General features: G+C 37.6%; 1 protein-coding gene across 2 annotated transcripts in view; it reads right to left on the bottom strand.

Moving 5' to 3' along the window:
* Positions 1 to 18,453, bottom strand: part of LOC104232208 (DEAD-box ATP-dependent RNA helicase FANCM) — a 45,444-nt gene that overhangs the window by 5,337 nt on the left and 21,654 nt on the right. For both annotated transcript variants that reach the window (XM_009785349.2, XM_009785351.2), the window contains 12 exons: positions 17,845 to 18,041; positions 17,508 to 17,638; positions 16,066 to 16,126; positions 15,895 to 15,965; positions 7,447 to 7,496; positions 7,212 to 7,377; positions 6,941 to 7,065; positions 6,518 to 6,862; positions 6,373 to 6,439; positions 4,388 to 5,026; positions 3,852 to 4,283; positions 3,597 to 3,648 (listed from right to left, as the gene is read on the bottom strand). In XM_009785349.2, the coding sequence (XP_009783651.1) occupies positions 3,597 to 3,648; positions 3,852 to 4,283; positions 4,388 to 5,026; positions 6,373 to 6,439; positions 6,518 to 6,862; positions 6,941 to 7,065; positions 7,212 to 7,377; positions 7,447 to 7,496; positions 15,895 to 15,965; positions 16,066 to 16,126; positions 17,508 to 17,638; positions 17,845 to 18,041 (2,336 nt within the window). The remainder of the gene's footprint in view (positions 1 to 3,596; positions 3,649 to 3,851; positions 4,284 to 4,387; positions 5,027 to 6,372; positions 6,440 to 6,517; positions 6,863 to 6,940; positions 7,066 to 7,211; positions 7,378 to 7,446; positions 7,497 to 15,894; positions 15,966 to 16,065; positions 16,127 to 17,507; positions 17,639 to 17,844; positions 18,042 to 18,453) is intronic.

Genomic DNA, 18,453 nt, shown 5'->3' with positions numbered 1-18,453 from the left:
CTCAGGCTGTCTGTTCATCAAAGACGATGATGGTGAAAACCTATCACCAATCATAAGTTATCTTCTGACGTTACCTCTGGAGCAACATCACATTTACTTCATCATACTGCAAGTTTCTGTCTGTCTTTTACAGCTTTAATATCTTACACCCTGAAAACCACGTTCTAAGGCTGTTCATATTTTAAGTCACCAAAATAATCCTTTTCCCATTTGTTTACAGCACTTGTGTGATAAGAATGTGCCGCGGAGACTTAAAGGTAAGTTCTATAAGGTTGTAGTTAGACCGACTATGTTATATGGAGCAGAGTGTTGGCCGGTCAAAAACTCTCATACCTAAAAGCTAAAAGTAGCTGAGATGAGGATGTTGAGGTGGATGTGTGGGCATACCCGGTTGGATAAGATTAGGAATGAAGTTATTCGGGAAAAGGTGGGAGTGGCCCTGGAGGATAAGATACGGGAGGCGAGGTTGAGATGGTTCGGGCATGCTAAGAGGAGAAATATATAAGCCCCAGTTAGAAGGTGCGAGCGGTTAGCCTCGGTGGGTAGTACGAGGGGTAGAGGTAGGCGTAAGAAGTCTTGGGGAGAGATTATTAGGCGGGACATGGCGCAGCTGGAGCTGACTGAGGACATGGCCCTAGACAAGAGGGTGTGGAGGTCAAAGATTAGGGTAGAAGGTTCGTAGGTAGTCGAGCGTTTCTCTTTGTCTTACTCAGTTCGCTAGCTTTTAGTGTTAGTATGATATTTTTTATTCATAGATGGCTATTACTACCTAGAGTTTGACTGCATTCTTGGATTCGATCTTGTCTCATCTTGTTGTTATTCCTAGTTGTTGCGATTACCTTTTCTTTTTCAGTCGTTCTCTAGCTGAGGGTCTATCGGAAACAATCTCTCTGCCCTTCTAGGGGTAGGGGTAAGGCTGCGTACCTCTTACCCTTCCCATACCCAACTCTTGGGATACTACTGGGTTTGCTGTTGTTGTTGTTGTTGTTTATTTGACTCGGTTTCTTGTGAATTTCATAACAAGGTCTCGGAGAGGATGTTGGCAATGCTAAAAAGTCTGGAGGTCTCTATTTCTCGGAGGATGGAAACAATTCAGTTAACAAAAATCTATTTGTTTGAACTCCATTTTTATTGAGAATAAGGTTATGCTTTGGCATTATAGACTTGGTCATCCTAGTTTTTATTATTTGAAGCTTTTGTTTCAGTGTGAATTTCGTAAAATGGCAAAACATCGACGCTCTATTTTTCCCTCTCATAAATATCATGCCTCAAAACCATTTAATCTTATCCATAATGATGTTTGAGACCATCTAGGGTTTTGACAAATAATGGAAAACGATGGTTTGTGAGTTTTATTGATGATCACACTAAGCTAAGCTGGGTTTATCATTTAAAAGAAAAAATAGAGGTAAAAAATGTATTCGAGATTTTTTATGCTATGATTGAAACATAATTTCAAGAGAAAATCCATATTTTTAGGAGTGATAATAGCAGGGAGTTTTTAATGAGCAATTAGGAACTTTTTTTGTTAAATAAAGGAATAATTCATCAAAGTTCATGCCCTGATACGCCCCAAAAAAATGTGGTTGTCGAGAGAAAGAATAAACACTTATTGGAAGTATAAACACTTATTGGAAGTAACTAGAGCCCTATTGTTTACTACTAGAGTTCCACAATATTTATGGGAAGAAGCTCTTTTGACAACCACCTATTTGATAAATAGGATGCCATCTAAAGCTCTTAGTTTTAGAACTCCCTTTAGCCTATTCAAAGATAAATTTACTACATCTAGGCTAACTACTGATTTGCCATTAAAGTGTTTGGCTGTAGTGCTTTCGTTCACAACCATGATCATAATAAGAGCAAACTAGAACCTCGTTCAAGAAAATGTGTTTTTATAGGCTATGCTCCAAATCAAAAAGGGTATAAGTGTTATGATACGAATACAACAAAGATTGTGGTTACTATGGATGTTACTTTTTTTTTGAATCCCAACCTTTTCTTGGCACTCATCTTCGGGGAGAGAAGTTTGTAGAAGAATATTTGTTTTGCAATAATGAAGGAATGAGTCAAAATAAAAAAGAACTGGGTTACCTGATAAACATGGTATTGGCGGTGAAGCAGAGTACAAACCTATGGCTCATGGAATCTGTGAGATGATTTGGCTTAAGAAAATAATGGAGGAACTTAGAAGATTGTGACAATAAAGCTGCCATAAACATTTCCCACAATCCATTCAACATGATAAAACAAAACATATTGAGGTGGATAGGCATTTCATCAAGGAGAAACTCGAAGAAGGAAGCCTATGCTTCCCATTTGTGCCAACTGATCAACAGACATCAGATATTTTTACTAAGGGGTTGTTTAAACCAAGATTTGAAAGTCTTGTAAGAAAGTTAGGCATGTCAGATATCTACATGTCAGCTTGAGGGGGAGTGTTGATTTGTAATATCTGATTATGGTTATATATGATCAAATCAAATCAGATATGTCGATTTGTATTATCTGATTATTGATCATATAAGATCAAGATAAGCTAAGTTAGGAAAGTTTCAGATTTTTAGGGATTAGATTAGATTAGAAATACCCCTTTGTCTGGAATCAGAAGATTATTTCCTTTTTTATTGATTTGTTTTCTCCTAAAAATGTGTACTCTTTGAAAGAATAAAACATACTATCCCGATACCAAAACTAACAAATGCTATTACGTATTTGAGGGCCATATTGCCCGTAATAGTATTCTAGCAAGTCAGAAGAATGGAAGATAAGTACTTGTTGACACTATATGTATCCCATTAACCCATAATTTATGCAGTCTTGTTGACACAAGGCATGATAGCCATAGCCCATAAACCATGCACTGAGTGCAGGTGCAGAATCTAGATGATACCACAGGAAATTGCTAACCATACTTTCCTTAGTACTTGGATAGTAGCTATTCAACAGTAGGTACCATTCTTGAGGATAGAAGAATATCTCAGTTTCATCCTAAACAATATCTCCTGCACAGGTTAAGAATTTCATGCAATTTTTCAGGGGGAGTAATATACTTCTCAATATCCTTATGTGCTACTTATCTTAAGATCTGTTGTTAGAAACTTACTTTTTCCCTATGATATTTGAGGAACTTCTACATCTCCCTCTTCCAGAGTGAACAACAGTCAGATAGGGAAAAAGACAAAACTGGGAAAAGTATTATGAGACTGAGGGAGGAATAAGACATAAAAGAAAGGAATGCCCTGTAGAGACACAATAAACAAAGAAGAGGAGCAAAGAGCTCAAGATTTCAATTGAGACATCAGTTTTTCACACCCCCAAGACTCAAAAAGAACGAAACAGCTAAGTACCCCGTTCTTATGAAGAGTGAATACGAAAGAATAAGAACAAATTCAATTAAGTTCCATTGCTCCTTGGTGAAATCAAATGAAGACAATACAACTTATAGTACCAGATTATACCATGGTCGAGTACTACCACCAGCAAGGCCAGCATATTGACTATGCAATCCATCTATGTGTTTATTTCATGAAGTGAGCTAACTAGCACCAATTAATAGGAGCATGAGATTTCCAGTTCTCTAAGAATGAACTTACTCAGCTTCCTCTTCAATGAAGTCTGTCACAATGTTTGGCTGCCGTTTCTCACCTGATGGCAATAGCAGATACATCAATATCCTTTTTTTTTTATCAACATAAACATACTTCCCAAATGACATAGAATACAAAATCCTTTAAAAGGTTGTAGGAAAATGAATAGCTAATTGAAACCCACTAGCATTGAAATCCAGGAATGATTAGCAGCAAGCATGCTTTTTTTTTTTTGCTAGAAAAGTAAAACATCCAAGTTACCTATAGCTCTTCCGTGCTTGAAACCAGTATGACTGTCAGTGCCACAAGGAGCTGTTCGTTTTCGGGAAGTACCAGTTTTTTGCTTGTCTGGAGGTTTTCTTCTAGGAAGATCACCGTGTTTGCGCAATCTTCTAAACTTCGGTTTTTGTCCAACACTCTCTGATTTGTCTGTAGAGCCAAGTTGCCAGTCTTTGCTACAGCTTTTGCTTGATAAGTTTGCCATAGGAGTTTGATTATCTTCAGCAATTAGACAAGTGTACTTGCAACTTCTCGGTTCATTACTCTGAATGTTTTGTATAGGAGTTGACATTGCATTATCTTTTCCAAAGGTGCTAATGCCACCTGCAGTCTTTTCATTCTGTTCTGACGATTCTTTTGGTGTTGAAACAAGGTCTTTAACCATGAACTGTGCACCTTTATCCTTTAATACCCCTGCAAAAGAAAAGATAAAACTTTTATAGTAACAAAAAGATACTGTAAAAAAAATATAAGCGCGTAGTTCTATAAAAGACTTTGTGTAAGGAAAAGAAAGAGACCATCAGTTATAGGAGATTCAGTTATAGGAGATTCCGGGACAAACTCGATATCACTAAAGTTGGTTAGACGTGGACTAAGCTCCATATCTCCAAACTCTTTGTCTGGCTCATCATCTACTATTGACGTCCCACAAATTTGAACTTCCAGACTCTCACTGATGCTCTTACCTTCTGGTTTTACCTTGTGATCTGGACTTTGAAAATTCTTCTCGCAGAGATCAAATATCTTCTGTTGCTGTGCATTAGACACACAGATTCTTGATGCTTCCAAATTAATTTTTTCTGCACTTGTCTGAGTAGCAGAAAAGTCTTTTACTCCATCAGTCTTTTCCTCCAGCTCATTCGCTGAAACCTTACCATGAAGGGAATCTTTTTTTCGCAGGTTGAACTTTTCAAATAATCTGGTGTTTGTAAACTTAGAAACCAAAGTTTCTTTTAAAAAAAGTTGGGCAACAGATGAGACTATAACCCTCCCCTGATCATCAACACTTACAAACTCCGAGCCAAATAGGAAGGCATGTGCATGAGAGCTTTCCCCTTGAAATATGTCCAGTAAAAGCGTCTTTTTACTATTTGGACTTTGCAGGGGTACAGACTCCTTCTGTTGTTCTGTTTTACAGTAATCTTCAGCAGAACAGCCTGTATGAATCTGAATAATATTAGCTATGAAAACAACATATATCTTTTTTTTGAGAATGGTAACACTAAAGTACAACATACATCTGAATTCTTTTTCTGGACTATTCTTGTTTCTCTTCTATTTTCTTTTGTTTGATGTAGAAAACATCAGAAAATAAACAATGCTCTTAAATTATAAGAAGCAGGATCGAGGAAAAATTAGCATAGTTTTTCAGTGTTATTTGGCCTTCTCGCCTCTAATTCACCCAGCAAAGAGAAACATGAGCTTGTTCATGAAAACATACCAATGGTAGCTTCAGCTGTTTGGATAACGCCTTAACATATTACAGACATGGATTATGCATGGACAATGAAGAACAGCCAGCTAGTTAATAGCAATATTTCATGTGTTAAAGATCATTATAGCACCAGAACCAGATTCTAAATAATCGAGGAACAAAAGAAGAGCTAGAATTTTTTTTTTTTTGGTTACATTGTAGGGGGAAAAAATAGGGAGGGATTACAAGGTGGGAAATCGAACTCTCACCAATAAGGTGAAAGTTCAGGTAGCCAACCAACTAAGCTACTAAGATTCCCCGAGCTAGTCTATGAGAGGATTGAAGATATCCTTTTTTATAAGTAGGTTGAAGAGGACACTTTTATTTATAAGTGGATTGAAGAGGATAATCACAACCACCTTTGCAAAAGAAACAGATACGCAAACAGACTTAAAATGCTTTTGGAAGTTAATGTTAATTCGTAGATAAAACGCAAACAATAGGTTGAATAACTTCAATGTTTCGTACACTGAAATTAACCCCAGGTTTAAATGGAATATGTAAAATTGTGATCGAACAGATAGTGCAGACTGGACCACAATTCTTCTCCATACTGGCACCATAATTCAGAATAATTTTTTTTTTTTTTTGGGGGGGGTGGGGGGGGGGTGGGGGGTTGTTTCTTGCGCAGCTTTCGCTAGAAGAAATCTGTCTTTATTTTATTGGCATAAATAACAAAAGTGCAACCTCCATCTTTTCCACGTATCCATTAAATTATAATGGATACTAAGACAACAAGGTGCTATTATATTGAAATTGGCTGGAGATAATCTGCTGCACCATGTAAAACTGGTGGAAAATTGTTGAAAAGACGTCATATGGAAGGGCAAATTAACATATCACGGCATTATTTGTACTAAATTGAATCGTTGAATATGAATTCCATTTAATGAAAAGAAACATATAATTTCGGTCAGACTCAGTGGTAATGTAGAGCCAGTGAAGTAATAGATTATCAAACATCAATCAGTAAAATGTTCAAAATGCTGATAGTTTTGGTGATGAAGCTATAGAGTATGTGTATATTACCTTTCAGATTTTCTTCACATGGTTTGGTGGCTTCAACTTTCATAGATAAATTTTCAAAAGTTTCATCCTGAGCCATCAAAGAGAAGTGATTCAATTTTCAGTTATTCTACAAATAATAAAGTTAAGCAAATATCAGCATAAGAACCTCATTGATAGAAGCTTTGATATCTCGAGGAAAAGATATTTCTTGCAAATGTTGCATGGCATCTATTAGCATCACTGTTCTAAATGAATGCGCCACTCTGTGCACTTTGGAAGGAAATGCCTGAGAATGACGGAAGGCAATAAGTGATGGCCTCCATGCGTCCCGAGTCTCCTGACCAGAAAACTTGAAATATTTCGCAAGCAAGTTTGCTTCTTCATCACTTAATTTGTTCAGCAATGCAGACACTTGAATGGGGCTAACATCTTTTATGTTCTTTCCACGAGGAACAAACTGTGGAATTGATAGCTTGAGGAACTGGACTTTTGGTTTAAAAATATGTGGAATCTACAATAGACAAATATAAAGACTTAAGAAGGTATAGTTTCCTTGAAGCTGATGAGAAAATCTGTTGATATGATGTACCATCCTTGGACTGGAATAAAATGAAAAGCGAATTCGCCCATTTCTCATGTCTTTGATAATGGCCTTGCCGCTTGTTTGCTTTTGTAAGTAACCTTTTAACTCTCTTCCTTCGTGAGCTAAAACTAGTAGAACTTCATTAAGGAAATCTATTGAAATAAAGACAAAAACTGGGTTCCAGGAACTGAATATGCAAGTACAGAGAAAAAAGTTTGGTCTTAAAGAATTTCAAAAGAAGAAGAAAAGGAAAATCCTAACAAGATGAAAAGGATATCAACTCGTCCTTCATGTTTCCTTCCAGTTCTGCCCATGCGTTGAATCATTCTCAAAGGTGATATGTTAGCATCAAAGCATATGACAAGATCTACTTCCATGATATCCAGACCTTCTTCACCAATTGATGTTGCAACAATGACATTGTATTCACCAGTCCGAAATTTCTACATGAAAAAGTCAACTCAAGCAAGGTCGATTGTCTAGTGACAATAAGAGGAGAGCAAAAGAATTACCTCCAAAACAGCCTGTTGATTCTTTTGCGATTGGCCTTTTGATGCTTTGCCTGCAAAGGAAGTTCATGAAATAATACTATGAGAACTGCAGATCCTTAGAACTAAAAATGAAAGAAATAAATAACTATAACATAAAAATATGAAGATATTCTTCCTCCAGTTTAGTGATGAGACTACCAATGTGAAACCAGTCTGAGGACTGAAGATAATAAGTGTTTCACATGGTAAGCGAGATATGAGCACCAAAAACAGGAAACAAGAGTTGTCAAAGGCAAAAAGCACAAAAAAGCGCAAAGGCTTTGATGGAGCTTTAAGCGTAAAGTGCAATTAAAGCATGGGCTTGCGACCAAGGCCCTAATGAGGAATACGTGTGTGCGTATGTTATGCACACAAAAAAATCATTATAAAGACAAAACAATTTACTTGAACAAAAGAATCGAAAAAACTATAATTAAGAGAAATATATGAGGTAAAATACTGTCAACCATATGATTTATAGCCCGTTTGGCCGAGCTGCAAAAATCAGCTTATTTTGAGAAGTGCTTTTTTTCAAAAGTGCTTTTCTCAAAAGTACTTTTGGTGAAAAGCAGTTTGTGTTTGGCTAATTAGTTTGAAAAGCACTTCTGAGCAGCAATTAGTGTTTGGCCAAGCTTTAAAAAACTGCTTCTAAGTGTATTTTTCTCAAAAAAGTGCTTTGGGAGAGAAGATACTTTTTTCTGCTTCTCCAAAACTGCTTATGCTTCTCCTCAAAAGCACTTTTTTTCCTTCCAAAAGCTTGGCCAAACACCTCAATTTTTGGCCAAAAGTGCTTTTTGGCCCAAAAAAAGCACTTTTGGCCAAAAAGAAGCTTGGCCAAACAGGCTATTAGATGCAAAAATGCAATTTTCCGACTTGTTTTCTTCTTCTTTTTTTTTTGAAAAAGGTAACATAGTTGTATATTGATATAAGACTTCACTAAAATTGTGAAGCCACCCATAATTACAAAAAAGGGTGCCCTAGCAAAAAGTAGGCACTCCTAGTCCTCCTTCATCTTCTTCTTATAAGGACTCTAATACATCTAAAATGGATTCATGATCCTCCAAAAGCTGACCTTTACACCAAAAATAAAAAAGAGCAAAATATTTCATCTTAATCTTCTGAATGTTGCTAAACTTATCTTCAAAACATCTTTGGTTCCTCTCTTCCCAAACTGTCCACCATATGCATGCTAGGACAATCCTCCATCTCTCCCCTTCTCTAGAAAGTGTGCCCATTTTACTCCAGCTTGCCAGAATATCAAGGACTCTTCCTGGCATTGCCCATTGAATTCCCCTCAGACTGATGAAGATTCTCCATATCTTAGTGGTGAACTTGCAATGCAAAAAAAGATAGTGAATTGTCTCTGCCTCCTCTTCACATAGATAACATTTGGAACATAATTGGAATCCTCTTCTAGTTAGATTGTCATGAGTTAGCACTGTTTCTCTTGCCAGTAACCATGTGAAGCATGTCACCTTGTATTGGATTTTAACTTTCCAGATCATCTTCTATGGCCAGCATTCCACCTGATTATTGGTCTGGTTAAACTCCTTGTAAGCATTTTTAACCGAGAACTTCCCTTGACTATTGCCTTGCCAATTGATCATGTCTTGATCTTGGTTTGAGCAGATGCCACTGAACTGCTGCAAAGAACTGTAGAATTCCACAACTCGGTCAATCTCCCAATCATTTAACAGTCTTCTGAATGTGAGGTTCCAACCTTGGTTTGACCATACCTCTTCTATAGTTGCATTCTGTTGTTGACATAAATTGAAAATTTCAGGGAAGAGCCCCTTTAGAGGTCCTTGTCCTAGCCAATTGTCCTCCCATAGTGAGATCTTCCTACCATTTCCAAATTTGAACTTTGCCTTATTGATTAATTTTGGGCATAGGTTCCTAATTGATCTCCACAGACTGACTCCATATCGCCTCCTTACTGTTTTGGTTGTCCAGCTTCCTTCCTTTCCATATTTTTCCCTAATCACTTATGTCCACAATGTTTGTTCATCTGCTGCAAACTTCCACAACCACTTCATCATCAGGCTCTGATTCTGGATTTTCAGATTTTTGATCCCCAAACCCCCTGATTTTTAGTTTGTAATTAGATCACCCCACTTAACCAGGTGGAACTTCTTTTTCTCACAATTACCTTCCCATAGAAAGTTTCTTCTAAGGGCATCAATTCTGTTCACTACACTAGCTGACATTGGGAATAAAGACATCATATATGTAGGCATGGCATCTAGAACAGAATTAATCAAGATCAATCTCTCTCCCATTGACAGATATTGGTTCTTCCAGTTTGTCAATTTCTTTTCACATTTCTCCAATACATTATTTCATATTCCTTTTGATTTACTCTTGGCTCCCAAAGGCATTCCCAAGTATACTGTAGGCAAAACCCCCACCTTCCCCCCCCCCCAAAACATTTGCCAGACTTTGTATATCCATTACCTTATTAACCGGATAAATAAGGCTTTTTTACCAGTTAATGTGCAATCCAGAAGTGGCTTCAAACAGGATGAATACCACTCTTAGGACTTTCATTTGCTCTCTTTCTGCTTCACAGAAAACCAAAGTATCATCTGCATATTGTAAATGGGAAATCCTTTTATTGTTGTCTGTTCTATTGGTCATTTTAAATCTCCTTATCCAGTTGTTTGTCTATGCTTTCTTCAGTATTTCATTCAGTCCCTCCATGGCTAAGATAAATAGAAAAGGGGAGAGAAGGTCCCCTTGCTTTAGCCCCCTTTGTGGGAAAAATCCAACTGGAGCTCCATTAATAAGGACTGAGAAGCTCACAGTAGTTATGCAGTTTGTTATCCAGCTAGTCCACCTCCTTCCAAATCCCATCCTTCTTAGAATTTCTAGAAGGTACTTCCAGTTCAAATGATCATATGCCTTCTCTATATCCAGCTTACATAGGATCTCAGGTTCTTTGCTTGAAGTACTTGTGTCTATGCACTCATTAGCTATTAGAACATCATCAATGATCTGTCTTCCCCTAATGAATGCCATTTGTTGATGATCCACCAGCTTTTGACCACCTTCTTATGTCTTTCAGTTAATAGCTTGGAGATAATCTTGTAAATGCTATTGATCAAACTTATTGGTCTGAAATCTTTTAACTCTTTTGCCCCTGCCTTCTTAGGAATCAATCCTACAAAGGTAGCATTCATACTTTTTTCAAATACTCCTTGCTCATAAAAGTTTTGGATTGCTGCTACAACTTCCTTTTTTACCACATCCCAACAATTGTTGAAGCAAGCCATTGAAAATCCATCTGGTCCTGGTGCTTTGTCCCATGCGCATGCCTTAACATTGTCCCATATTTCCTGTTCTCCAAATGGGCTTTGCAACATTAAATTGTCCTCCTCTGTGATCATTTGGTTGATGTTATTGGGTCCTATTGGTCTCCATTCTTCTTCTGTGTACAACTTCTTATAGTATCTGATAACCTCCCTTTTGATGTCTTCTGGAGACTGTAAAGTTTCCCCTTCTACCAACAGTTGATCTATGTTATTGTATCTTCTATGAGCATTAGCTATTCTGTGAAAGAACTTGGTGTTCCTGTCTCCCTCTATTAACCATAGAGCCCTGGACCTTTGCCTCCATGCTACTTCTTCATTACTAGCAATCTCCTCAAACTCCAAGGATAATAAGTTCTTTGAGAGGATCTCTTCTTTAGTCAGGCTCCTATGATTATGAATTCCTTCCAGTTCTGCAAGTTGGCTGAGGACACTTGCCTTCTGCAAAGCTAGGTTGCCTTGCAAGGTTCTACTTCATTCTTTGAGCTTGTTCTTTAGAGCTTGGAGTTTGGAGACCAGTATAAAGTCTGGCCTCCCTTCACAGTTAAAAGAATTCCACCATTCTTCAATTCTTTCTTTAAATCTCTCAGTTTATAACCACCAGTTTTCAAACTTGAAATATGATTTGACTGGTTCCCAGCTTCCACATTTGAGCATCAATGGAAAGTGATCTGATTTCTCCCTTTGCATCACATGTTGTTTGATGCTTCTAAAATCTTCATTCCATTCAGTGGAAATCAAAAATCTATCCAGTCTAGCTGCAATAACATGTTTGTCCCCTTTCTTCCAAGTGTATTCCCCCTTGCTAACTGAATATCTACCAACGCCATATCTTCAATGAAATTTGAGAAATCCATCATTCCTCTTGAAATTCTGGTGCAATTCTTTTTTTCCAAAGGATATCTCACAGTGTTAAAATCCCCACACACCACCCATGGACCAAAAAAGAGGCCCCTTGCCCCTGCCAAATCCCACCACACTTCTTCCCTTTTCCTTCTATCATTAGGAGCATATACAGCTGATATATGCCATATATAATCCTGAGATTTGCCTAAAAATTTACATGTAAGAGTATGTGAGGTGAGGTGAGGACTGTCCAAGACCATATAAGGAGACCAAGATACCCATAACCCACCGATGTAGGACACAACTCAACATCTCCCCCCCCTCCCACCTAGGCCTGCAACTAGAGCGTGGACAATATAAATGGGGGCCCAACATCTATAACAATAAATTGGGATGGGCATGGCTCTGAATCACTGGACGAGTAAGTTGTCCTAAAGAAGTTTTGTCAAAAAGTGGCCGGAATGGCTCACATGTGCCGGAAAAGTAGCTCGTCGGAACCCTAATTCTGACGGCGCGTGGAGGAGCGTGAGGAACTTTCTGTCGAACAAAATGGTAGTGTTGGTTTTTGTACGACACTTATCGATAAGGAGATAACACAAATCAATTTTGAGTCGTCAACCGAAAAGATGCACGGTGACCGACTTTTTGTTCCGATAGGACTGGAATTTCTAGGGTTTGGTCGTACAAGGGTTTCGAATCCCATGGTGGTACTAGTATATGTACAGTACCACTATAGCAGTGATGAACCATGGGAACAAAACGAAGCTGCCGGAAAATTGCACGGCGATGAGATCTTTCTTCCCGGATGTCACTGGAATGACGCACAACGATAATTTTCTCACTGAAGCTCTGATACCATGATAAGAATGGACCTTGGGCCTAACTCAACCCCAAAAGCTAGCTTGTGAGGTGAAGACTGTCCAAGACCATATAATGTGACCAAGATACCCATGACCCACCGATGTGGGACATAACTCAACAACTATAATTCCCCCTCTAGTCCCACTAGCCTCCAATTGAGTATATTTCACCCACCTGTGACCCCAAAGTTCTCTAACAATCTCCCTAATATCCCCTTCAATTTTAGATTCTTGAAGACAAACTATATCTGCTTTCCACTCTAGTAACTAGCTTTTAATAACTCTCCTTTTCCTTACCCTATTCAGCCCCCTCACATTCCATGATAATATGTTTACTAACATTAAATCTGACTGATAATGATTCCCCCTACTTCTTGTCACATTGCTCTTGAAATTACTTCCTAGTCCTAGGCCTTTTAATTCTTTGATTCCCTTTTTCTTTGGTGTCTAGTTCACTGGTGATACTTCTTTCCCTTTATTTACTTGTCTTTTGCTGTCAATTTTCATGAACAATTCCAAAGCTTCTCTTTCGCAACCATTGAAGTCCAACCCAAATTCTTTACTGAGTTTTATGATGTTCTGGTGCACTCAAATAAATGCTTCAAACTCTAGGTCTTCTTCAAGCTCTAGAGACTGTTGGTTTAGAGGCACTGCTTCTTCTATTGCCCATGCATCACACCTATCTGTAACTGCTTCTTGTATTTGCATGTTGCTGCACTTCTCTGTTTCTACTGATGTTCCTTCATTCCTGCCTCGGTTACTGTTTCATTATCCTCGATCAGCACCATCTGATTTCTTCCTTCTTCCTCTTCTTCCTTTCCCTTTTCTTGCTCTCCTTCTTATGTTATTTCATTGTTGATTTTGTCTCTTAAATCCTTCGCCAGCACTAGAATGTGGTCTTCCTTAAGAGGCTCGAACTGGATGGCTTTTAATTCTTCATTAAAGGGGTCAGTTCTGGACCTTGCTGTGGGCTTATTAAAAACCTTTTCTTCAGAAATTGTTTGGGCCAATAAATCAGGGCCCATTTTCTTTAAAGCAGCAGTCTATTTGGCCTTGTTATAAGAGTTTAAAAAGTCACATGACATGTCACGTGAGGTACTAGGTTTAGACGAAGTAACCTCGTGTCATGTCATTACTTTATAACCTCGAGCCCCTCCCTCTGTACTTTTGTTGCACTCTATTACCCGCTGGTTCAAGCCTTTATCTTCTCCATTTTCACCAGTGGTGGTTCTCGTCGGCGATTCACACCAAATCTGCATTTCGAAGACCATTCCTTCAAATTCCACCTTCATCATTTTAGGGATTGAAGAACCATCTCATTTGACCTTTATTCTTGCCCATTTCAAGTGGTTTTTTAATTCCGTTTACTCCTCTGTTTCAACTCAACCGCCACAGACATCTCCGATTTCTTTGAACATTGTTTGAGACCAAAGATGGAGGGGAAGCCCCACTATCCTTATCCATGCGTGCGTTATTTTTGCAAAAGTTGGAATTGTTCCCAACGTTGGACACCACCATTGAAGCTTCACTTTGAGTTTCTTCCAGAACCATTCTATTTTCAGAACTTGGTCGGTTGTTGCTTTTGATGGGAATTCAAAGAGGAATATGTGCTTGTCCATCTCGTATATGTTGATTTCCTTTATTTGCTTCCAAGAATTAGAGGCACATTTTCGAACCTCCGATAAAGTTGCCATTTCTGGGCTACCTTCTGGAAAGAACCCTACCAAATACCTACCCAGCAGCTCACTGTGCTTATAATTTCCAGATATATGAATGATGCCTCCATCTTCATTAACTCTTGCATCATTTATTTCTCTACCTACCCATTTATGGCTCCTGACAATGTTGGAATATTGGAGTCCTTCAACCTCTATAAGCATTAAAGACATTTCTCCTCACCCCCCCCCGGTAAATGAACCTTTCTATCTTCATTGCAATATCTAGCCATTCAATACCCTGCATTGAATGCTACCTCTGGAACAATAATGACCGATCTTCCCCTACCTATTACCCTAATGATGTCAATATAACGACCATACCTGTTGAAATTTCTTGCACAGTATGTCTCTGATGTTTGATCTTTGCCTTTTCACCTTTTCACATAATTCCCTTTCACCTTTGACGCTTCTTTCATGTTTCACATAACCAAAACATTATTTTTCTGTTAAATGTAGTCCTTCTGATTAGGTTCCTTCCATGTTCTATCCATTCAAACCATTCTTCAGCACTTGTTGTACGTCTCTCTATCTCGTATGATTTGAACTCCACCGCAAAGTATATAATGTTTTCCTTCATACTAATGCTGATTTGGATAAAATAAAATCTAGTTTACTCAATGAAACAGTAGGATATATTTGGATTTTAAGAAAGAAGAGGATGTTCCGGCAAGATCAGGACGCCGAAAAGTTTCTCTACAATCCTAGAAAGTAGGAGAGAGAGTGTCCTAGGGGACTGTGCCTGGGAGCATTTAGTTGAACAAACAACAAATGAGATGTCCGACTTGTTTTCTGATACTAAATTTCTAATTTCTTATATACCTAAAGTTGAACAAACAACAAATGAGATGTCCGACTTGTTTTCTGATACTAAATTTCTAATTTCTTATATACCTAATCACTAAAAAATTCGCTCATAAAGTTTTGTTAACAATTAATATAATTACATCGCCAGATACTTATCATCTAGTGTTGCCCTCTTAAAGACGATCCATGGGCTATTAGGCATTTGCCTTAGTACCTCGGTTCATGTACCGAAGGGCCCTATCTGAGCGTCACCTAACTTCGGCACTAAACGCATCTCAAGTGAGCCTTTTACAACACTGAGGCTACAAACTTTGTCATAAAGATTAAAGCACAGAAACTAAATTTCGCTCACACTTATCATAGCTTATTTTGGCTACATCATGCATTCCGGCAGCATATAACGTCATTCTGTTACTCTTCTGTTTTGAAGGGGAGGGAAAGAGAATTAGTTATACTGCATAGCTGTATCATCAAGCTTAGAGGACTCATTCTTAAATTCTGTAGCTCAAGCATATTGGTTGTGGGCCTTGCACCAAAGCTCACACCACTACCAAAAGATGCAGTTCTATCATGTAGTAACTTGTAGCACACAGGAAAATAGCAATAAATATGTGGTACTTTAGAGCAGATGTTTAGAAAATTGTAATTATGATAGAAGACCAACTTATACCATCAAAAATAGCAGCCACTGCTATGTAAAACCTTGAATTCCAGCAGACATGGTAATAATAACAAACACATAAGGAGAAATTACCAGTCCACCTCTTAACGTTATTGACATGAACAGTCTGACAGCATTTTTCGAAGAGGAAATATCCGTTGTCTAACGAAGAAAAAGATGAAGTACCAATGCAGTAGGAAGTTGATCCACTGAAATGTATAGGGCAGGGTTACCTGAGCTTTGGCCAATGAACTCAGTAGCTTTAACAAAATCTGGTAAACTCCTCAAAGCAAGCAATATGTCACTGCAACCAAAATCAGGCCTTCAGAATTCAAAAGTAAAAAGAATCCAACTGCTGCAATCAAGTAATTGAAGTGTGAGAATGGATCTGATGTAGGCTTCACCTGACACTTTGTCTAAAATTTGAGAAAACAATAACCCTTGAACTTTTAGGATCATTGTTATCTGCAACAGATGGACAAATATCAAAGAAAATACGAAAACAGGAGTGCTATATTTACTATGAGCAAGTCCAGAGTCCAAACGAGAAATTATGAAAAAGATAAAAGAAAATCCTAAATAATTAACTACCATCGGCTTGATTATGATAAATTCCAGCATCATAAAAAACTACATCTTCTATCAAATTTAAGGAGGTAGAAGCCCTAGAACTATAGTTGACTATATGAAGAAGGACTATGAAAAATAAGGTCCGCGAATTGGTAATAACATTATAAAACTATTAGTTACTTAGTATCTGATATTACAAGGACCCCACACTTTCCATAGCATAGACTAAAGCCAATCTCTGTCAATTGACAATCTGCACTTGAAATGACATTTCCTCTTGCTAATTTAGAGCCCACTCAGAAAAGGTTGAGTGAGATACCTATTCGCTGCATTCCAAATATAAATCGCTAGCCAATATTTGACTGTACTCTAGTTTGCACCATAAGCTACAAATGAACTTCAAATCCACAATAGCAAACAATAATGCTTCATATTCACTTCTGTCAGTCAACTTGACTTTGGTTTGTCATTTTCTAGTGGGCAAATATACCCCCGAAGCTGATACTCCACCAAAACATGTGCATAAGACATTCATGGTTCGTCTTTTAACGTGAAAATCAATGTTCATTAAAGAATTATTACAAAATCATATATCTATGGCCTAAATTTCTTCTATGGTTGTTTTGGCGACCTTAAGGCTCCCGCTCAGGGAACAAAGTTATCAGCAGACAACATTTATCTTTTGATGACATAAGACAACCACACCTCAGTCCCAAACATGTTTGGGGTTTATCTTTTATTGACATGGTTCAACAATTTTACGAACAGCTAAGACTGTAACAAAAGAAACAAGTTAAAATGTTGGCTTTGTGAAAGAGGGAAATGGAGGAAGAATGTACTACTACTAGCCCACCTAGAAGTCCCTAGGACTAAACAACAAAGTTAAGTTTGAAAAATATGCCAAAGAAGTAACAAAAGCTTAATTAGAAACAATGAAACTAGCTCATAATTCTCCAAAAACTTGAAGGATAATAGTTGATTATGTGTCTGTCACTAGATTTGCCTCTTTCTATTGTGGTTACTATGACATGGAAAAATATACAACTTCCAACAAGCTTCCTAAATCAATTTGCAGATTTAAAAAAATCAAATGTCATACCCAAACTCCCGAACCTATTGATGAAAATCAAATTTCATTTATAAAATATGAACCGGAAACCCATTAAAACAAGCTTTAAAGCCATTTTGCGTGCATGTATGGACAAACAGGGTGCTCATTGAACAATTAAAATGAACAAATACTTAAAGAAACAGAACACTGCGATGTGTAACATACTGAAATGATTGGTGAGTATTTCCAGCATTTTTGATAACTTAGGACTAGGAGCACCATGAGATACAACTTGCTGCATTAAATGCTTTGCTTTCAAAAGAATTTCATTTCTGCTCATATGTCGTCCAAATAACCTGTAAATGACACGTACATATTAAGAAAACGGACAAGAAATTTTCAGAAAGAAGAGGTAGAAGTTGTACAAAACTGGTGAAAATAACTGCATGACACGTATATGATAATATCTTGGATGCAGCTGGTCAATGGAATAACGTCACATTATATAAGAAATACATTGGGGCGGTATGTTATTTGGAGGATGCTATTGTAAAAAACCCACTTATTGGTTTGCAGTTTTTCTTCAAGCATCTCACATGTAGATTTTATTCCATGGCTCGAGAGCAGTTTCAGTAAATGGTAAAGTGTTACAAGAACTCCATGTAATCCGTCAATATCTTGAAACTTCACTTGAGGTAAATTTTGAGGTGGAGCTTCACGAAATCTTGACCGTGATTCAAGTACTTGGTGTGGGCTTAACTGTAAATTGGACAAGACAAACAAACCTTAAGAATCAAGTATATATATATAGACTTACATAAAAGATTAAAAAACAAAGAACAAGTGTGTATATATAGAACCTAGTGATTGTGCATTCCAATTTAAGTAGTAGTGGCAACAGTAACATGAAATAGCTGAAATGGAAGAAGAGCTCATCCCATATGTATATATGAACATGGTTACCATGATTTGTCAAGCCCCTAGAAGAATAAAAGACTGTATAATCTTCAGAAATTGGAAAACGTAATAAACCAGCAAACCAATAGTTCAATTTTACTATCCATATACTAACCCCTGCTCCTCCAATGTATTCTCAACGTCTTTGTGTAAACGTGATTTTGCTTAAAGAGTATATAGGACCCCTTGTCTTATATGTTACTAATGATCTATT

This window comes from Nicotiana sylvestris, chromosome 3 (genome assembly GCF_000393655.2).
Source record: "Nicotiana sylvestris chromosome 3, ASM39365v2, whole genome shotgun sequence".
Lineage (NCBI taxonomy): Eukaryota > Viridiplantae > Streptophyta > Magnoliopsida > Solanales > Solanaceae > Nicotiana > Nicotiana sylvestris.
This window is presented reverse-complemented; position numbering and strand designations above follow the sequence as displayed.